The following is a 23,803-nucleotide window of genomic DNA, read 5'->3' as shown; positions in this document are numbered from 1 at the left end:
TTCTTCTGAATCGGCATGTTTCTATATCGGTAGTTTTCATACTTTTTCATGTCAAGGACCCCCAAAAGTATGTGTATTTTGTCACGGACACGCATCTCAAAATCTCACTATATTCACCATGGACTAGCATGTGTACATTGTAAATCTCACTATATTCACCATGGACTAGCATGTGTACATTGTAAATATCACTATATTCACCATGGACTAGCATGTGTACATTGTAAATATCACTATATTCACCATGGACTAGCATGTATGCTAGTCCATGGTGAATATAGTGAGTGCAGTACTTTAATCCGACGGATCATTGGTCCGAACGACAACCTACCTCCTCCCTCACCCTAACCCTAACCTCCCCCGGGGCAGACACCTAAACCTAACCGCAACCCTCTCCCGACCCGCAGCGCACCTCGGAGCATTGATCCTTCGGAGCAATGCTCCGTCGGATGATAGTATGCCTCCCGAATAGAGTGAGATTTACAATATTGTAAATCTCACTATATTCACCATGGACTAGCATGTGTACATTGTAAATCTCACTATATTCACCGGGGACTAGCATGTGTACATTGTAAATCTCACTATATTCACCGCGGACTAGCATGTGTACATTGTAAATCTCACTATATTCACCATGGACTAGCATGTGTACATTGTAAAACTCACTATATTCACCATGGACTAGCATGTGTACATTGTAAATCTCACTATATTCACCATGGACTAGCATAGCATGTGTACATTGTAAATCTCACTATATTCACCATGGACTAGCATGTGTACATTGTAAATCTCACTATATTCACCATGGACTAGCATAGCATGTGTACATTGTAAATCTCACTATATTCACCATGGACTAGCATGTGTACATTGTAAATCTCACTATATTCACCATGGACTAGCATGTGTACATTGTGTGCCCAACATAGGCACAGTGCTTCTTATGCAAGCTGTTATTGTGTGGTCACAGTAACTGATACTCAGTTCCCAGAATGGACACGTTTTTCTTTGTGACAATTCCAAAAAAAGGAAGGACATGATCCGTCGGCTTGGAGACGGGTGGCATCTCCCTGACTAAGGAATGCCACTATACACAGGAAGAGTTTGTGTCATCTCTCTCTCTGGCTCTGTGTGTGTGTGTGTGTGTGTGTGTGTGTGTGTGTGTGTGTGTGTGTGTGTGTGTGTGTGTGTGTGTGAGAGAGAGAGAGAGTGTGTTAACCCTTACCCTTATTCCCTCAACTGCTGCCATTGCGACCCCAACCTAACCCCCGGAGGAAGTTTTATGTCCGCACATTTACGGGAACCCCTTTTGGTGTTTTACACATTCTGGACAGGACCCCACCATCAGTGTCCCGCGACCCCAACTTTTAACCTGGCATCCCTAATTTTGGCATTCCTATTTTTGGGTGTAAAAAGACCACCCCCCATCCCCCTATAAAATAGGGCTTATATAATAATAATATCAAAGATATTCTTGTTTTCTAGTCTGTTCTAGAAAATAACAAGAGTGCCCTCCCTCTCTCTCATCACATTTCCAGTGTCTCTCTCCCTCTGTACCCCCTGCTGCCCCCTAGTCAGTCAGTCAGTCAGTCAGTCAGTTTTATTAGTCACACAACCAGTCGTAACCTGACCCCCCCCCCCCCCCCCCCCCCCACTACACTGACACGGCTGTTTGTTTGAGGAGGCCACTATTACATCATGAGTGTTCTTGTCCTTCGGGTCTCTGTTACCGTCAATGATGATGAGGGTGGGGCGGGAATACAACGGGTCCTAAGGTCACAAGACAAGTGTTGAAAAGAGGGGAGAAAGAGGATGGAGAAAACTGTTGCTTCTAAACTAGAGCGCTAATCAAACATTTAGTGAACAGTAGCCAGTTGCACCACCTCACACTAAGTTAAAACTTAGCCTAGTTATAGCTTAAATCACTTTTAAGTCCAGCCATTTGTACTGCCAGAGTAAATAAATTAATCAGCCCTTTGCCAGCATGTTTTTACTAAACTTTCAAGATCCACAGAATATTTCGCTCCATGATGATCGACACACCGAGAAGGAGAGTATCTGCTTTGATCGTGGGGAAAGCGTGCCACCGCGATGCTCCGTTCCCTAGTTATTGGCAGTCTCATGTAGCTTGTTTTTTCCAAAATCGCTGTCTAGCAACAGAAAGCAGATAAACATTTATATATATATATATATATATATATATATATATATAGTAAAATTACGCACAACAGGCTTGGAAATGTTGATGTGATGACGTTATTTCCGGGTGTGAACTTCTTCAGAGGTTCACACCCCATGTTGCTACGTCAAAATACGTCAATGTCGAGGTTTGTTTAATGGATTAAGGTGCTTTATTCCTCTCCAGTGGCGGCTGTTCGAACGAATAACAACCTATCCCCCTATTTCCCTCTTAATCGAGAAAATCGTCAAGGTTGCCCACTGTCTCCCCTTTTATTCGCCGTCGCTGTCGAGCCGCTAGCAATTGCGCTACGTGGAGAAATCGGTATCAAAGGAATTATAAGACACGGTTCGGTACATAAAGTATCCCTTTATGCTGCCTACCTATAGCACTGGATTTGTTAAAGGACTTCGGTAAAATATCAGGATACAAAGTCAATATACAGAAAAGTGAGATAATGCCTGTGAATGATGCCGCCAAATTAGTTGTGCTCGACTCATTCTCCTTTAAAGTAAGTCCACATAAATGTAAACACTTGGGAATTTGGATTGCGCATGATTTTAAAGACCTTTTCAAATAAAATTTCCCCCCACTGGTACTCCGTTTGAAACAAGATATGGAACGTTGGAACATACTACCTCTATCATTAGGAGGTAGAATAAACACGATCAAAATGAACGTTATGCCTAAATTTCTATACTTGTTCCAATGCATCCCTCTCTTCTTATCCAAATCCTTTTTCTCTTCCATTGATAAGCTGATATTGGAGTTTATATGGAATAAGAAAAACCCTAGAATACGTAAAGCATGATACAGCGGCACCGACAGGACGGCGGATTATCTCTCCCTAATTTTCTATATTATTATTGGGCTGCCAACATAAAGGTGATGTTGTGTTGGAGGGAGCTGCCGTCCCAAGACCCTTTCCCCAAATGGCTGCAATTGGAAAACTTGTCATGTGGCCCCACGTCCCTAAATGCTTTCCTCTGTTCCAAACTCCCGTTAGCCGAACCTGTGTCCAAATACACCTCAAATGTAATTATTAAAAACGAAGGCGTTTTTATGTCTTTTGACCAGATACGGTTGAAATTTGATATCCCCCGCTCTCACTAATTTTGTAACATCATCTATTACGGATTTCCCATCACAACCACCAGACTCCCTTTTAGACTCAATTCTAAAGCTCAATACACACTCTAAAGGGGTAATTGGGCTAGTTTACTCCTTATTAAACTCATTTGACCTGGAACCACTTACCTCATTAAAGAATCAATGGGAGGGAGACCTGGGGACACACATTTCTGATGATGTTTGGAAGGAAGCGCTGTATAGGATACACTCCTCTTCAATCGGTCTAAGGCATACTATTATTCAGTTTAAGGTTACACATCGCCTCCACTGGTCCAAAGTAAAACTATCTAAGTTCGTTCCTACCATGGATCCTATATGTGATCGTTGCAATCAGGATCAAGCTACAACCTCACTTTGTGAGATTACCAGATACTGTGCATCTCTTTTGGCTAGGCGGCAAATACTATTTAAATGGAAGGAGAAAATACCACCAACCTTTAAATCTTGGGTTAATGATGTTTTATATCATCTGACATTGGAGAAGATTCGCTACTCCACAAGAGGGTACGCCGGTGCTTTAAAATTTTACACCATTTGGCAACCTTTTTTGACACACACTGAGAGGATGAACGCGGCTGACATCAACAATCCTTAACTTGTTACACTGACCCTACTGTAATTTTTTTTCTTTTTTTTTTTTTTTTATATATATCTTTTTTAATTTATTATTATTATTTGTTTGCATACATCTATTATTCTATTATGTCTATGTATATTTGTATGTGCCTTTTATTTCATATGGTGCAAGATACCGGGGTTGTGGCTCTTTCAGAGCGGGAACTCTGGGGGGAGGGGAGGGGGAGAAAAAAAAAAAAAAAAAAGTTAGAAAAAAGTTGTAGGCCTATAATATTTTCATGTGTGAAAATTAATAAAAAAACTTTGATAAAAAAAAAAAAAACGTCAATGGTGGTCTAGGTTAATCTATTTTTTATTTTATTTAACAGAATCTAATTTAATAATGAATAATAAATCAAATATAGAATCAAATCGTATTCAAAAGTATCCATGATCAATCTATTTTTTCTCCCTCACACTAAAGTTTTAACATTAGTGTGAGGGAGAAAAAATAGATTGATCATGGATACTTTTGAATACGATTTGATTCTATATTTGATTTATTATTCATTATTAAATTAGATTCTGTTAAAAAAAATTCAATACATCATGCTTTTTGAAAAATAGGCCTACATTTAATTCCCAAATTTGACAGGATTTAACTTTTTTGCCTGTTAAAACAACCTCACTTTGTGAGATTACCAGATACTGTGGCTCTGTACCTGTTGATAAAAGGATGACACAGATTACCACTGATCCAGGGGACAATCCTCCAAATGTTATAATGCTATTATACAACACTGATCCCATTAACGGTACTGTAGAGGCATATTGAGTTCAGCACTTGGGAACTATATGCTGTTGTATTGCAATCGTTAAGAGTCTAATGCGAGTGGAACATCGATCCACTGGTCGTGTTCTTTTCCATGGACTAAAACAAAGGACAACAACAACAACAAATCCTGTCCCGGATGTTTGCTCCCCTTATTTGTATGTTTTTATCAAAAGGGGCATAGCAATTGAGATTGAGAGACGGAGAGATGGAGAAAGAATAGTAGAAAAAATCTTAAAAATAAAAAAGCAGAAGGGAGACTGAGTGGAGAGGAAAGGGGGTATAGAGAAGGATTCAGGAGAGGAAGTGCTCTTATTCTGTTTGTCTGGCAGATAGCCAATAAGTTATGAATAAGTGACAGAACACATCTGTTCTCCTCCTCTCTGTTTTTTCTGACTTTCATTTCTTCTTTTCTCTATTATTTCTGTATTACTTTCTCTCTCAGAGACCAACAGCCAGTTGCTTAATGGTTGGTCCCCCACAGCAACACCTGTGGGAGAAGAAGAGGTTGCCATCCCTCCTGGCGAGGCCCACCATGCACAGGGTCTGGTCATGAGCTGGTCCGCCACCTCGCCGTCACCTCCAGAAGGCCAGGATGACTCGGACCAGCAGGAATCCCCCTCCCCAGCCCACAAACACCACCGCACCGTGGAGGACAGTGTGGCTGCGGGGTCCGGCTTCGGCGGTGTCGGCCGTGGTGTCGGAGTAGGAGGAGGCATCCAGGGAAATGTGGGCGGAGCGGGAGGTAACAGCTACTTCTACAGGCCCACGCGCAGGGGGTCCCCGCGGCCCAGCGCCCAGCGGCACTTTGACATCAACGAGCACCTCCCCTGGATGATCGTGCTGTTCCTGTTGCTGATGCTGGTGGTGATCGTGGTGTGCAGCGTGAAGCGCAGCTCCCGCGTGCTGAAGAAGGGGCCGCGGCAGGACCCCAGCAGCATCGTGGAGAAGGCCATACAGAAGAGACCGTCGGGGCCGCCCACGCAGATCAAGGAGAAGTGGATCTACTATTCAAACGGACAGGGTGAGTCCTTCTGGGGTTTTTGTTACTGAAAATGTTACGAGACATGAACATTTGACATGCACAACGTGGTATGTGGTCAAAGAATGTGTGCTAAGAGTGTGTGCACTACAAAATAACTTTAGGAAGCAGGTAAACAACATAGCTAACATCACCAGTATCTAAGAACATACCTAGCATCCATCTAGGAAAATACATATACATGTACATACTGTAGCATCTAGTATTTAAGAACATAGTCTACCTAGTACCTAGTATCTAACTTAAAATGCATTTAAGAACATATCTATATACTATACTATTATTCGATCTATCAAAGAACATACTGTATACTGCTAAGAACATTGTTGGCATCCAAGAACATACCTATCGGTAGTATCTACCTAGTACTAGCGAAGAACATAGTCAAAGATTTATGTAAAAACATACGTATCATCTATCGACCTAGTAAGCATCTTAGAATATACCAAGCATAACATACTGAGCATGATGTCTAATAACCTTAGAGCATACCTACTGTAGCACCTGTGTATATAATTTACACTGAGCCTTCTAAATCCAGTTTTCTGAAGGTTTCTGTGGAAACCTTGCATGTCCAAAACCGTTCCCTTTTTTTATCATCATTTTGAAAACATTAAAAAAAGAATGAAAATAGACAATCTAAAAGTTCACAATTGTGATCATTGTGAGCTTGTAGATCAGCTATTTTCACTACTTTGGTGCAACACTCTTGTATGATGAAGTAGGCCCAGTGGGGCATTCATAAAAAATAAAAATAAAAGATCATTAAAAGTTTAAATATGAAGATGCAAGATGTGTGCCCAACAGCAACGATATATTGCTAAAATCTAGAATGACACGGATGCTTTCACGAATTGAACGGGTTAAATATCACACAAGCAAGTAGTGAAAACACAAAGATAATAGTGCCAGACGGAGTCGAGGGCCATTAGGGGTTGTATAGTATATTCCTGACTGTAAATGAGGTGGTGGAGCCTGAAGAGGTGGGGTTTTCAGACTGCGGCGTATGATAGGGAGTGACTGCAGTCCTGACTGACTGACACAGAGAGAGGTTTGCTAATGGGGCTTGTCACATGGAGTGTTTATGTTTTAGGTTCTTTAGCTGGTAGGTGGTAGAGTATAGTGTGGGTTAGACTTGCTCCAGGAGCCAGTAAAAGTGTCATATTGGCTCCTTTAGGACTGATCCTGTTTTAGAAGCTCCTTTGGTGTGGCTGACATCTTTGAGCCAGTAGAAGGGTGGTAGAACAGAGCTAGCTAAAATTGGCATTTTTTTAAGCTTATGTTTGACACTTTGGGCTAAAGGTTAAGGAATGCAATTTTTTCTGTCACTTTAATCATCTGAAGTGCATCTGCGCAACACTAAGATGAACACATGGACGTGAAAATCTTGAACATTCATATTTAGTTCTCTTCTTTTTCTCTACTTGTTTGGTTAGACAGGGTCTGAGAGGTTTCCACAGGTTTCCACAGAATCATGATTCAGTTACAGTTCACTCAATGTGACCTCATTTTGATATCTCGCTGAGAGAAAATATGTTTATCTGAAAAGGCAAACATTTGGAAATGGGCGTAAGACACAAAACCAAACAAAAAGTGTGATCCAGAAAGAAAAATCTATATTCACAGTCAAGAAAAAGTGTGTGGATAAGGATAAAAACAGGGCACCCTACCCATAGCGGCCAATTGTCCTCACATGCATGTACACAGTACACACACACACGCACACACACGCACACACACACACACACACACACACACACACACACACACACACACACACACACACACACACACACACACACACACACACACACACACACACACACACACACACACACACACACAGGTACACAAGACAAACATTGTTCCCCATGGTATTTATAGAATAAGGCTCTGGATCTTTCCCTGCAAGACCATCTGTCCGTAACAGCAGGGAAACCTAAATCCAATCGATTCTGCCCCAGAGCATACAGCATGGAGAGGTGACACGTACACAAGCAAGGACATGACCTCACTGACACACACACACACACACACACACACACACACACACACACACACACACACACACACACACACACACACACACACACACACACACACACACACACACACACACACACACACACACACACACACAGCTTTCTTGTCTTTGTTTTTGTCCTTCTCTCCACGCCTTACTTTGTGTAGTCTTGTTCCTGCCCCTCTGATACATCATTATGTAGTCCAAACTGGAAGCTACTGCCACCATACATACATACATGGGTTCTATATTAGAGCCACACCGATATATCGTGTTTGCCGATTCATTGCTGACTTTTCTGATGAAAATCATGAAGCCGATGTGTCCCGATGCACTTTATAATCTGGCGTCACTATTGTAAGATTGGCCAGGATAACATTTTCAAAAGCAGCAGATACGATACGATACGATACGATACGATACAACTTTATTGTCAGCTTGCACTGAAATTTGTTTTGCGTCCATGACGTCACCGTTCAAGAAACAGACAAGACATAGACATACATTACAAAATGGTAGACATTACAGGACAAAGATCACAGAAACAATGAGGAACGAGAACATATCCACTGGTTTAACGATTTTGGTTTAGAAGCAAGACAGAGTTCTTTAGTCTGTTTTTCTTAAATGTAGGGACTCTAAACCGCCTCATGTAGGGCAACAGTTGATATTCATCATTTAAAACATGTACGGTGTCAGAAGAGATACTCTTCGCAAGTCTAAGCATGCTCTTGGTCTGGGCCTGTTTAAAGGAACATAACACGACCTCAACTGGCCTACCAACAATTTTAGCGCAGATCTTAATTTCTCCAATGTCTGTCAACATGTACTCTAGACTCAGTGCCCTGTGCTCCACTGCAGAGCTTGTCATTTCACACGATGGGAGAGAGAGAGTGAAGAGAGAGACCCAAGAAACACAAGCTCAGGACACCTCCTGCCTGTGATACCCAACTCTCTGAAACCCCTCTGACTGTCCCCCATCCACCCCCCTCCCAGGGCTCTGTGTGTGTGTGTGTGTGTGTGTGTGTGTGTGTGTGTGTGCGCGCGCGTGGTGTGCGCGCACGCGTGGTGTGCGCGCGTGCATGAGAAAGAGTGAGAGCTGTGATAAAGTTGAGCCACCCGCCTGTATATCTCTCTCTCTCTCTCTCTCTCCCCCTCACTGACTGACCACACAGAGAACCGGAGCGATCTGGTTCCAACTGCACCGGGGTTGGTTGGCGAGTCCCGTTAGTGGGTCGATCGCTCCTCTTACACGGATATAGAGATACAGAGGGGGAGAGAGAGACAGAGACAAAGAGAGATGGAGAAAGGGAATGAAAAATGGAGGCGGGGTACATGTCTCAGTTTGACACGGGAGAAATGGTATAGTGTTGGAGAAGCACAGCAGACCTGGGGTCTCCCCCAGACATTACCGAGCAGCAACACTAGAGAGAGAGAGAGAGAGGCCATAGCGCCACCGTCCTACTAATGTTGAACGTAAAGGGTCAAAGATAATACGAATAATACAATAGAAGAAGATAAATATAGCTGATTCTTTGCCGTGTCACTCACAACGTAACCTCTTCTGAGCAAAAGTGCACTGATTTCTTTCTCCAAATAAGTACAGAGGTAGAAGGAATTTGTTTATCACCTTCAAATGATTTAACGATATTTCAGACCAATTCAAATTTACTGCACGGTGCTTATAAGAGGCATTGCATGTTTCTTTAAATGGTTGCCTGGTTTTACATTTAAGCTGAGCATGTTTATGCGTGTGTATGGTGTATGTGTGTGTTTTCCCCGCTTTCTATTGGTAATTTACTTCTTGGTGCGCACGCGCGTGCGTGTGTGTGTGTGTGTGTGTACACACAGGTATGTGTTGATAAAAGCATGTGCCCATGTGTATGTATTTACACCGATACGTATGTATGCACATGCAGCCCAAATAGGCACTTTACACTGCTATTTATTCCCTCCAACATAAAACAAAACAGCTTTTTAATCCACCCAAGGTGCACGACTGGCTCCCTGGGACGGTTGTAATACCCTTTTTACAAGAGCAGTTAACCCATTTTGGGCGGGAACCCCTTTTGGTGTTAGTGTTATGTTATGCTTTAGCTATTGAAAAATAGCAGATCTACAAGCTCTCAAGCTTTCAAGCTTTCAAAAAAATATATATATTATATATATTTTTGAAAAATTGTGAAAATGTGGCCCAAATGTTTGAATATATTCTTTCAGAGCGAACGTTTTTAACTCAAATCTTTGCTTCTGGGGGGAACTACATATTTTCAGATGGGGGTCGGTGGCCAAATACAGATAATTCTTGGGGTCCTTGAAATGAAATATTGAGAACCACTGATGTATAGAAACAAACGAGGTTTTTCAGAAAAAAATACATTTTAAAAAGACATTAAAATAAGGCCTAAACGGGTTAAAACAGCCAGGCAATAAATGAAAAAAGAACGGGAAACATTGAAGAAAGGATCACACACAGACCTGGCGTTCTCTGATAGCACGCCAGGAAGTAGTCAAAATGGCTACTTTTATACTGTTTGGCCAAAGGAGGCTTGCCAGGGCCAGCAACCTAGGTAAAAATGTTTTTATAGCACACGATCTGAAGAAATTATTTGTTTATATGAAACTATAGTATAGTCCAGCTGGTAAGTCTTGTCTGCTGGCAGTAAACAAGGCATAAAAAAATAAAAAAAAGAGCCTGGGTGGCCCTATTGTGGAAACCCCTCTAATCATGAGTATGATACGAGGGCTATCTATCGATACGTTTCTTATTGATAATGTTATTTATCGCACTTTATTGTCGTGAATAAATGGCGAACATGACCAAGAGATTCTAGATTGCCTATTTTCACTATTGTTGAAAAGTTTTGATATTTTTTTGGAAAGTATTCACCTAATGACATGCCCGAAATAGGAATCGAATATTTGCGATAATGTTTCATTATCAATTACATAGATTAGTTTGATTAACCACCTTTGGTTAGGTTTGTCCCTGTGCATGTACTCAATTCAAGCTAGTCATTTTCATACAGGTAGACTCAATGTATTTCACAATTTGGGGTTCCATTTTCGTCACCAGAAAATGATGCAACATTATACACGACCAAAGTGGCAGCATTTTGCATCTGTTCATTCACCCGCCTACTGTATACATAAAGCATCTAGATGTTATGTCAACAGAACTGCTTTTAAAAAAAATATATATATAGCTGGCAGCGCCATGCATTTCTATGTTGAGCTGCTCTTCCCAGTGCCCAAGCATCGCGATTCAGTGCTGTCCCAGCGATTCAGTGCTGTCGGGGTTCTCGGCTCCCAGCGTTTTTTGGCCGAGTGCCCTGGGCGCTTCAAGCAGACAATAGCTCAACTTTTGGAGAGGAGTGACAGTAATTTGATCTAACTGATTGGGACTGACAACTTGGTAATTTATGAACCCGACATTGAATCATTACATAACCATGAGAAGTCCCTGTTTATGTTATTTCAGCTGAAGCTATTTGTGCTAATAACAGATGACGGGACATTTGAGCACAGCAATGATTGATAGGTTCAAAACGTTGCGGGCATCAATTTATGCATGTGGGATTGCGGGTGCTCGGCATATGATTTCCAAAGTGCTGCTCCTCTCAAACAACTTAGCAGTCTGTCACTTATAAACCACAACCATCCCAAATTCACATGATAAAACATTTTAGGACCCCTCACCCCCACAACACACGTACACGCATGCAAGTATGCACGCACGCACGCACCCTTCACAATGTTTAGATGTTACTCTCTGACTATGTAGTGCTAGTGATGAGAACAGTACAGCAGATCAAATAAGTTTTTAGGAGCTGTCCCATCGTAGAAATGAAGTAATTTAAGTTGTGTGCATTTCTTATCCAACTTAAGGGAATCTTCTGGCTAAAGCATTCTGAGAATAAACTGTCTCAGTCTTTTGAGGTAGTCCAGCAAAAAGGGCACTACAGTAATTTGTAGTGGAAACCAGACTAATTAGACTGTCCCCCAACCTTACCTTTAAAACGGGACACTTCATAGAAATAATCATCACTGTCTAATCACTGAGATATTAGTTCAGGTCTTGGTTTTTCCTCTTGTGCTCCACTTATTTTTAGCTGTATATTCACTTCGGAATTGCCCTGCTTTTTAACAGTATTTGCCCAGGTTCTTTTTTTTGCCCCTTTACAGATGCTTGGTCCAGTTGGAAGCTTCCCTGTCGGAATTGAGCAATGCTTTTCCAATGGGAGTCACATGGTTTGACCAAACATTTGTGTTTGTGTCATGTGACTCCCATTGGAAAAGCATTGTGGTGGCCTAAAAAAACAAAACAATTACCAAACATTTGATTGATCAGTGTTTGATACGTGTGAATGAGGCCTCAGTGTTTGTTTTGATGACATTGCAGCTTTCTTTAAATGTCATAACACATCTGACCAAACAAATTGGAGAGCAAGGACATCATGTTAAGTCTGTGGAGTCTCTGGGACAAATTGTTTATGACATTGATTATATTAATTCCTTTCATCGAAACAGGAGAGTGATAGGAGATCACGGAGAGGAGGGCTGATGCTGTAGTTGTGTATCATTATTATTAACTGTTTTATTATTTTCATACTTTGTCAGCTGTTGCATTTGGGGGAACGCAAGAGGGAAAACAACATTTTACCTGCCGACCACCCCCTTTGCTAAATACTCACACAACGCTCACCGCTTACAACGCCAAGTTCCACACAGGAGCACGGCAGGGAGCCACCCATAAGGATATGCATTGCTCTGCAACGCAGGGTGGGCTAGGGGCCTTCCCCTAGGGGCCTTCCCCTAGGGGCCTTCCCCTAGCCCACCCTCACAGAAATCAGAGGTATGGTTTGGTCGGAGGTATACAAATGGCCATGTGTCTTTTGTCAAACAAGCATGGGCAAATAAATCTCACTAGTTGAAATTCTGTATAGATTCTATATAGAGCTCCATCTTGCGCCACCCGTATCCCTAAACGTATTCGCCATTTTTTACTATTTAATTATTTTATTTTTTAATAGCTCAACTAGCCGATCTACATCGAGACATTGTGAGCTTGTAGATTTGAACTATTTTAAACGGTTTTTTTTTAAATGGTAAAAAAAAGAAACCAGATCTCATTTGTCTTGAGACAAAAGACAAATGAACTGAGTTGGAGAGGTGTGTAGATGATGGTAAGTGAGGCATGAAGCCCAGCAATTGTGCCTTCTGGAAATTGGACCCGTGGGGTCCAATTTCTGCTGCTGTGAATAGTGGAAGCTTGGTGCTGTTCGCAATGTGAATCCAAAGTCTTTCACTCCTGAGTTTTTGATATGAACTTCAAATACATTCACAAACACACATGCACATTTATTTGTATTGTGTACACTTAAATTACAGACATTTACACATATTTGCACTGCAAAACAGTTTTTCCCCCTCATAATCAGAAGTACAGTACAGGAATACCTTGTACAAAGGACATAAACACTGTCAGTGCAGTCAGACAATATATGGAAACAGCCAGTTACAAAGTGCAGACATCAATCATAAAGGATAAAGGAAACTACGCCTCCTCCAAATTGAGAGACTTCCTTATAATAGCTGATTCTGAGCAGTACCTTGCTAACTGTTTGGCCCCCCTTTGGAGAGGCCGGCCATTTGAAGGCCCCTCACAACCAACTTGTGCACGAGCCCTAGGGCCTATAGGCTACCAAAGACAAAAACAAAGCTAAAAGTTAAAGTTTACAACTATAGCCTAACTGAGACAGTCTGCTCTAGCTGGTGATATTTTAGCACTCGACCGTCGATAAAGTAAAGTGTCGTTCGCTCGTTGTTTGCAAAAAAAAGAAGAAGGGGAAACTCAGGCTAAACAAGCTTGGCTTCACAGTATGATTTTACAGCATGGTGGAGGACCTGAACATGGAAGAGATATCTTTTTATATCAAGTCCACTATTCTGTCATACCTACTTATGTAGAGTCACCTGTATACATGGCCCCATTTAAGAATTATGTAGAGTCACCTGTATACATGGCCCCATTTAAGATGTGGGTCATGGTTTCAGCTATCTGTTCTTGACCATGATGTATACAGTGAGGACCATGATTGCCTGGAAACCAGACGGAGAGAGAGTTTAGATGGTAAAACATCGCTTTCAGAGTAAAGACAACATCTACTGTATGGCAACCATTTTGAACCCAGAATGAGAGACAGAATGGTCCGCAGCAGGGAGACATACGGTCTGAGCTCAGTCCAGTGTTGTTGTGCCTATACAGGAGGCGACCTCGGGCAATCGTCAGTGGAAGATGGTGTTTCAAGGCCACACACAGTCATAGTTGCTCTGACGGAGCCTCAGAGTTAGACCCTACCCACTCCATAGCCTCAGAGTTTGACCCTACCCAGTCCATAGCCTCAGAGTTAGACCCTACCCACTCCATAGCCTCAGAGTTAGACCCTACCCACTCCATAGCCTCAGAGTTAGACCCTACCCACTCCATAGCCTCAGAGTTAGACTCTACCCACTCCATAGCCTCAGAGATAGACCCTACCGGCCTACCCACTCCATAGCCTCAGAGTTAGACCCTACCCAGTCCATAGCCTCAGAGTTAGACCCTACCACACCATAGCCTCAGAGTTAGACCCTACCCAGTCCATAGCCTCAGAGTTAGACCCTACCCAGTCCATAGCCTCAGAGTTAGACCCTACCCAGTCCATAGCCTCAGAGTTAGACCCTACCCAGTCCATAGCCTCAGAGTTAGACCCTACCCAGTCCATAGCTTCAGAGTTAGACTCTACCCAGTCCATAGCCTCAGAGTTAGACCCTACCCACTCCACAATCATTTAGGTCCGGCCAGTCTGACCACACTCCCCCCAAACCTGGGGGAGTGACTGTCCAGCTTTCCACTACTGTAAGTTTCCTCTTGAAGCCCAGGAAGCGAGCTACATGCCAGGGGGAACTTACAACATTTTTGGTCCAAGAACATAGGGGAACGTGCAAGCTCCGGTCATCATCATTCTTCCAACATTTTCAACGCACGCACGCACACACACACACACACACACACACACACACACACACACACACACACACACACACACACACACACACACACACACACACACACACACACACACACACACACACACACACACACACACACACACACACACACACACACACACACACACATTGTATAGTTTACTTTGTGAGGGGTGGGTCAGTTGCAAGCTGTGCCTGCTGTGAAGTATCCTTATCAGACCACACACGCACACTGTTACCACGTCTGCATCATATAGTATTCAATCTGTTGGTTTTGTTCAAGTGCTTGACCACATAACGGACCTCAGCATGTTCAATCATCATTATTACATTCTCATTCAAAGCAGCTGGTGAGAGCTTCAGTTAAAAAAAAATAGCTTACACAATCATAAGCTCTATTCCCTTTTCAAGCTGAGTCCACAATAACATCACTACATTCCAGTTCCCTTAACAAGTCACTTTCTAAAGACATGCGAGTCAGTATGACTCAGTCCGTTTTGTAACATGATGCAGCTGATCCACGTAACTGGGCAATCTAAAATGTAATTAAATTAGACCACGACAGTGACAGAGTTGTTTGTGAATTCATAATTTGAATTTCACATGCCGCACCATGCCGCACCGCTCCTATTATTTGGGCAAGCTAGACTGATGAGGCATATATTCTAAAAGGCATCTGAATCTCAAAAGCTTTCTGAAAGACTTTACAGAATTGCCAACGTTCACTAATGAAATTATTTCTCAGCCTCTGTAGCAGATTACGCACGCACACACACACACCAGTGACATGGGACAGAGTGGGTGGGTTTTTTGTGGGTTGTTTATTGGCTTTCTGAGAGTCATGTTAGCTATTTGTCTATTGCTAGAGTGGTTTTTTGCTCCCTCTTTCTGCAGGCCTTCACTGACATCATGACAAAACCATTTCCCAGTTTTGGCTGTCATTTAAAAGCCATTGTACTTGTATCTCTGACCACATGATTAAGTTAATCATATCAGAAAACATTGTAACCTCATCAAAACAAAGATTGACAGACAGGCAGTCAGACAGACAGGGGTACTGACTATATAATTTACTTATCAACTGCATCTAGTATATAAGTTCACATTAAATTACATTATACACTTTGGGGATCTTATACATACTTTGAGGATATTATGAAGAAATCTACGAGCTCACAATGGAGCTTGTAGATCTGCTATTTGATTGCCTATTTTCGACAGATTCTCACCTGTTATGACATGCCCAGAATGGGGACGCTAGGGTTCAATTGGTTAAAAAAATGCGTACTTTAATCCATGTAACACAATCTGTGATCTCTTCTGATTGGACTGAAACTGAACTGTTCATCTGTCAGGTCTTTGACGTCTCGTGTTGTTGTCTCCACCAGGCCGAAGGCATGTGGGGAGAGTATGTTTTGCACTCCGTCCGTCCGTTTGTGTGTCCGTTTGTGTGTCCGTCCGTGTGTCCGTGAACAGCTAATCTCGGCCACCGTTAACCCGGTCGATGCCATATTTTGCACACACACTCCCTGGATGCCAACCATGAACCTCTGCCCCAAACTTTCCAGAACGGCCTGTTATAGCGCCACCAGGAGGCCGCTTTGTGCAAAACAAGTTTTTCCATGCCATATTTTGCACACACACTCCCTGGATGCCAACCATGAACCTCTGCCCCAAACTTTCCAGAACGGCCTGTTATAGCGCCACCAGGAGGCCGCTTTGTGCAAAACAAGTTTTTGCACAGTACACCTACAGATTTTGTCCAAACATCACGCAAATTGGTACACAGTCTCTCTAGAGCCATTCAACGAAACGGGTCTTTCAGATTTATCAGACTCCATCCTGATTGGTTAAGATTGGCTTCCAAAGTTCACAGGAGTGCTCAGTTTCAAACAAAATGCTGCAAATCATGAACACATCGCGTGATTTCCGTGAAATTGTGCACCCACATTCCCACTAGGCCGAGGACGAAATGCCACATGAACAATTTCAACTCAGCCTCAAGGTGGCGCTATAACTGGCCGAAAAGTGTTTTTACCTCTAACTGCACGGATCTGTGGATAACCTGGTGGAGACCTGTGCCCGGAAGGGCACTTTTTCTAGTTTTGTCTGTCGATGCCGAGTATGACTGTCTGTTCTCACTTCTCATCAGGCTAATGGTGAGGGATAAATGTTGACTCATTCTTGTCTGACACATCTGAAATCGCGTGCGACATCACTTTGACAACAGAGTTTGGTTGGGTTTCGGATTGCATTTTTAGGCTGTACCAGCAACTAACACTACAGTGTTTTTTTGCTGTTCCGGTTGTGGCTATGATCAGTATGATGTGATATCTACATACATTACGCACACACACACGCACGCACGCACGCACGCACGCACACACACACACACACACACACACACACACACACACACACACACACACACAGGTGTACAGAACCTCCTGAAGCCTGCGATAGTTCATATAGGGGCAACATTTGTCTGAATGCCATAGCTGTAATCAGCTGTCCGTCAGCTATATTAATCAGCCTAGCTATTCCTCATTAACAACAATCTACAGTACACTGACGTGAGTCCCTCAGGGCTCTATATTAGTCAGTGACTTTTCTGTTTTCGCTCAAAATAGCGACGCGTGTTGGAACGTGCTTGTGGAGTTATCCCCGGAATGCTGCGGTTTAATATCCAACAGACCATGGAGCCATGGTGCTAATTAATGCACCTGCAGTTTTAGTAAAACAGCAAAACACATACCCTTTGATCATTTTTTATTTGTATAGCTCCCTCATCGCTTATTTACAGTTTTAAAACTATTAAAACTATAAAGATGCATTGTCATCCTCTGTTATAGTCACATTACATCCTTCCACTGTCAAGGCAAAAATCTATTCATAAATCAATAATGTTTAATGTGCCTGGCTGGCTTTGGATAGATCGTAAAACACAAGCGAGTGATGATCCTTCATTGATTAGCCAGTTGGTGAGCCAGCCAGGGATTTAAGTTCTGTATGATAGACTAGGATTAGTTACAGCACTACAATGACAGGACAAACAGTACAACCGAGGCCAGGTTTGATGGCCAGGTTTTAACCACTTCAACCATACTGTACATAATGACAAAAGAGTGATGGCTGATCTACAGGCTCACAACACATCGCACTGTGTTGTGAATGTGTAGATCTGACACTATTATTGAAAATGTTGGTCATGGTCAATTTTTGGACATTTCTTAACCAATAATAACATGACCAAAATAGGAACGCTAGGGTACACACGCACACACGCACGCACACACACACGCATGCAGGCGCACACAAGCACACACAAATACAATGAAGACAACACATGCATGCACACACTACAACAAACCACCACACATTCGTTGCAGCTGAGGAGTGTTGATTCCAGCTTGTTTTTTCAGTTGATATGAGCTTTATGCCTAGGGTGACGCATCGCGTGACTGACACACACACACACACACACACACACACACACACACACACACACACACACACACACACACACACACACACACACACACACAAAGCGCCTTACAAAAACAAAAGCAATCTCACGTGCCACAGCTACATCTGCACATCCACAGGCGGTGACACACTGACTGAACCATCCCGCCAGTCATTTAGGTCATAATCCAGCGTAGTTATCCAGCTCTGCCGGGGCAGCGCAGCACAGTGCAGACAGAGTGTCAGGGAGTTCTCCAGGCCGTCCTCTGTCCGTCTATGTGTGTTATTGTGACTGAGGCAGACCAGGCAATGACCCGAGACCCATGGCACGCGATGCCCTCCAGCCATCTGGAGTCCACGCTTATTAAGATTACAGGCCAGCATTTACTGTATATGATGCACATACTGCACGGCCTAATCACAGGCCTGAAGAGAGGTGTGTGTGTGTGTGTGTGTGTGTGTGTGTGTGTGTGTGTGTGTGTGTGTGTGTGTGTGTGTGTGTGTGTGTGTGTGTGTGTGTGTGTGTGTGTGTGTGTGTGTGTGTGTGTGTGTGTGACGGCGTGCGCGACTTGCGTGCATGCGTACTGTATACCGGTATGTGTGTTTTTTATGTATGTGTGTGCTTGCATATGCATGTCTTAATCTAGTCATAGATTAACGTGTGTGTGTGTGTGTGTGTGTGTGTGTGTGTGTGTGTGTGTGTGTGTGCGCGCGCGCGCGCATGCCTGTTTATGTGTCTGTCACGTCCCATATGAATCCATTCCACTGCCTTCCAGTACGTGGAATTAATCTCCCTAAGTCAACTGAGAACACGGTTCAAAACGTGATCCACTGAATCTAGCGAATGTGAAGGCATTCATTCTGCCATGTTGCCTTGAGCAAGAACAATGCAATCTTTTGGAGCTTTGGAAGAAGTATCAGAAAAAACACAAAACAACCCCCAATCTGTTCCCAATACAAAAGCCATGTTGTTGTTGTTGTTGTTTTATTGTTATTTTAGTTGTCTTGTACATGGCACATCGGATGCATTTATTATTAATTGTATATTTCTACACTGCAGGCCTATGTCTCTGCTGCCCCTCCCTCCCAACACATGGCACTCAGATTACATATACTGTACATTTACTGTACATTTTTCACTCAAAGAAAACAATGGAAATAAGCTCTTAGGCTTTGTGTTTTATCATTTTGACAGATAAGAGATAATATGTGCAAATATTTGTTCATGTGCATTTTTGTGAATATATTGTATCAATAGTCACAGTCCACTTAATCCCTAGTCGGCTAAAGTCTGCTCTTCGGTGCTACTGAAAATTTCTGACGAGCCAAAATCATTTCGGCACTACAGCGCCGAAACCCGGCCCGGCCCTTAGTCTCGTGTAGCCAGACAACTATTCACAATCTCCGAATGCTATATAGTAGGCCTACAGTATGTGTATATATATAGTATATTATATATGTATGACCGGAAACATTTGAAAATTGTGGCAGCCAACTGTCTGGCTATGCGAGACTAATGCAGACTTGAACTACATTTGAACCCAGCACAGGCTGTGCATTGAACTTAATTCTGACTGACTGCATTGTATTCCAGTAGGTCATGGCTACAGCCAGGCTAAATAGTGGAATTCCTCAGCACCCACTCGCTCAGCAAGAAGCACATGTTGTAATGTAAATGCAATGAAAGACAAACATGAATGCATGTAAGTAAGACTGGACACGACAGACACTTCTGGTGAATCTCAACAAAGCTGCGAGTTAAAGATAGTGTTGCTACCCTAATCCTAATAAGTATACACACACGCACGCACGCATGCACACACGGACGGAGGGATCGGATCCCCGTTTTTGTATCGCATTCAACAATCTCTGGACGCCCACCAACAAAGCTATATGTGACAAACGGTCCAAACGGATGAGTTAGCCTTTTTATTTTTAACCCAGTCAATGTCAAGTCAGTGGAGGAGTGGAGGAGTGGAGCATAGAATGAGAAATCTCCCCATGGCTGAAAAATGTGTGAAGCAGAAAATTGTTAAATGTGCCTACTGAGTTTTTGTAACTAATTATAGATTTTATATGATGTGGCTATATAGGTCCAAACACCCTTTGGCATCTTTATTCTTATTTTATCTTTTTTATTCTTCCAACAACAGAAACAATGTAAAATGTAAAAATCTGTAGCACATTTCAAGAAATTCCTAGATACTGTAGTTTAAAAAAAAAGCAATGTCATGCTGTCCTTACTGCTACTCCAAAAGTCATGGTCCACATTTCCATTAGACGATGGGCATTATCTCTGCAAAAAATGATGCCTTTCAAATTCCTTTTTTAGCCACTTAAAAAAAAGGATTTTCACCAAAATGTCTGTCTCATCAGTTGTGTCTGATTGGAGTCAGCTGGAGCAGCAAGCTGCAGTGCGTGATAACGTGAGCTCAAGTCCATCTCAAGCTAGAAGGATGCCTTGCAAATATCCTGTAAACCTGCGGGCCGAGGCCCACTGGTAGGCCTTGACGATATTGGAAGTGGGTCCCCAAATAATAAGGCAAAACACAAACAAAGATTTTATTGATATTATAAATTGATAGCCAACCCGCCCCGCAAAATAATATATTAATAAAAAGTAGCCTTTTCAACACGCAACAAAAGTCCAGTCCATTCAATTGCTTTCGATAGAGAGAGGGGAGGGGGGACTGGACTATTTCCCCATCAATTTACATCTGTGCAGCATTTCATTCCTAATTGGCTTGGCTTGGTTGCGTTTAATTGTGTACGCTACAAATTAAACATGAGAGAACATTGAACGATGACTACAGTGTGAGTCCTGCCCTACAACATTACATGATGGGACATTCACATTAAGTTGATGTGCGGCCGTGGTCGGGATATCAGGATAATGAGGATATCATGGACAGCTGTGCATGCTTGATCACATAAGCAACACATTGAAACAAGCTAGACGATTTCAGGAGGAGTGGAGACGGGACAGCAGGAGAGGGAGACAGAATAGGAGAGAATAAGCTACCGGAATGCTTTTTTCTGTCCTTTTTGGGCTGAAAACCGTCTGAAGTGAGTGGTACTGTACTGTACTGTACTGTACTGTACTGTACTGTACTGTACTGTACTGTACTGTACTGTACTGTACTGTACTGTACTGTACTGTACTGTACTGTACTGTCCCTCCCTGGCCTGTGTGTGTCTGTGTGTTAGGCTGTGCAACAGTGACACTTGGTGGTGAACAGATGCTATAACGCTATTTTCGTGCTTGGACAGACAGACAGACAGACCCAGGGACACACATAGCTGCCTATAGGAGTGGTTGCACCACTCAAAAAACGTCTATAGGGCTTAAGTGGTTAAATCAGGCAACAGTTGGTTCAAGGACAGATGGCTGTTGGTGGCATGGATTGAATCCACAAGCTCTCTGCTATCATATAGGTTCTTTATTTAACATAATATCTCTTTGTCACCTCTTTGCCACCTCTTTTCCGTGCAAGCTCCGAGCTTTTTGCAGTTACACACCCTCACACGACAATCACAGAGTTCAAAAACCTATTCCGTTTCACATCCCTTGATCGATTGGAACTAGATCAAACCTGAACTGCTTGCTCTATATAAGCCAAAGGAAACCTATTGAAATCCGCTCCCTGTCCTTTGGCAAGGAAACACTCACACACAGCAAACTGTAAAGAGTTCAAAACAGACCCATACAGTACAGTATGTACCCGCGAGGGTTAAACTGAGACGGTGTGGATTTGAGGTTGCCGAGGCGTTGACATAATATATGTCTCTGTGTGTGTGTTCCCCTCTGAGGACCTGCCAGGACTGCAGCACTAGCTTGTTCTCACATACTAAAATAACAGTTAGGCTTGGTATGGACCCCTCTAGTCAGCCTGATGACATGTCCTACCTAGACAGTGCAGTGTTTCTCATGTCAAGGACCCCCACATTAATGTATATTTTGGCTGGGAACCCCCATCTTTTTTTTTTTGCCTGGGATGTTTCAGAAAGATTTCACTTTTTTTAAATATATAGCAGATCTACGAGCTCACAACATGTCGCTTGTAGATAGTCTATTTCCAAATGCCAATGTGTATGTATAGTTAAACTGATTCTGATGCTATACTGTATATTGAATAGATTTGCTGGGGACCCCCTTGGCACCCCCTCGTGGACCACTAGGGGTCCCTGAACCCCACTGTGAAACCTCTGTACTTGTGTTTGCCTATGTGTGTTTCGTGTGCATGTGCATGCGCATAGCGCACACATGCATGTGTCTCTCATGTATGGGAACACGTGCATGTGTGTACACATATTCATGCACATGTGTGTCCCATGTGTGTTAATTTGCTGTACTACGGCGCTTGAGAACCGGATCTGTTAGATTAAATGGCTGCAAGTCTCCTGGCCTTGACCTGTCATTCAAACTGAGGACAAAAAATATCACGTGCAAAATTAACAAATTGTCTCCAGGGACATTTTTATGGCTCGACTTTTCAAATAAATCAGGACTTTCAGCTGCCTTAGAACTCTGATAATGTAAGTTCACAGTGTTGGATGACCTATCTGAAGCAATGAAAGCTATTTTCATACTTATTTACTGAAATAAATGGAATCCAGTTGCTTCCTTCCTCGAGAATCAAACAAATCATGGAATGCTTTGGAAAATTGTCAGCAGTAATGTCAAGTATGCTGTGAGTCATTCTCTGTGGGCTAAACATGCCCAGACCACCTTTATGGTCCTTTGATTAAAGACTAGGCTAGCTGTATGTGTGTGTGTGTGTGTGTGTGTGTGTGTGTGTGTGTGTGTGTGTGTGTGTGTGTGTGTGTGTGTGTGTGTGTGTGTGTGTGTGTGTGTGTGTGTGTGTGTGTGTGTGTGTGTGTGTGTGTGTGGTGTACGCGTGTGTGTGAGTGTACGTGCTTGCGAGCATGTGTGTTTGTTTGTGTTAACATGGTGTATATATAAATTGTAAATCAAAGTTTCTGTTTATGCAATGTAGTTGCAGTTGTAGCAACACAGCACAGAGAGGGAGATGCGTGCCTCCAGTCCAGTCCAGTCCAGTCCAGCATCTTATTTTTAGTCATGCGAGTTGTCTTGACGGGCCGCAGAGATCCTCTTACTGTGTTTGAGGAAAGCACGTGTCCTCAAACCGTGCCCCGTGACATAGAGACACATATAGCTGTGGCTGGCCGTACATACAGACTGTAACTATAAACAGAATCCACGAGTACAAACGTCATTCCATATGTACATTACATCACCCTCCTTCCCTCTGGTAGGTAGGTGCATGCCTAAAGCTGGATGCTAGTTTATGATTCATACCTAGGATCAAAGAACACCCACACACCCTGTAAAGCAAGGAAACCCCTTGACATGAAATTGACATTTATTAACCCAGTGGGCCCCCATTTGAAAAAGATATGCCAGGGACCCCCATAAAAGAAGAATTTCATGGATCTAGCAGTGATTCCCAAACGTTTTAATTTCAAGGACCGCCAGTTTGACATGCATTGGGCTACGGACGGACCCCCCATTTAATG

The 23,803-nt window shown here is 42.8% G+C and overlaps 1 protein-coding gene across 1 annotated transcript in view; it reads left to right on the top strand.

Annotated features, from left to right (window-relative positions):
* tnfrsf21 (tumor necrosis factor receptor superfamily, member 21) overlaps nt 1-23,803 on the top strand; it is a 62,129-nt gene that overhangs the window by 16,714 nt on the left and 21,612 nt on the right. Inside the window, exon 3 of the mRNA XM_083790844.1 lies at nt 5,149-5,727. Coding sequence (XP_083646970.1) covers nt 5,149-5,727 — 579 coding nt within the window. The remainder of the gene's footprint in view (nt 1-5,148; nt 5,728-23,803) is intronic.

The sequence above is a fragment of the Protomyctophum parallelum genome (genome assembly GCF_964188405.1).
Source record: "Protomyctophum parallelum genome assembly, chromosome: 19".
NCBI lineage: Eukaryota > Metazoa > Chordata > Actinopteri > Myctophiformes > Myctophidae > Protomyctophum > Protomyctophum parallelum.
This window is presented reverse-complemented; position numbering and strand designations above follow the sequence as displayed.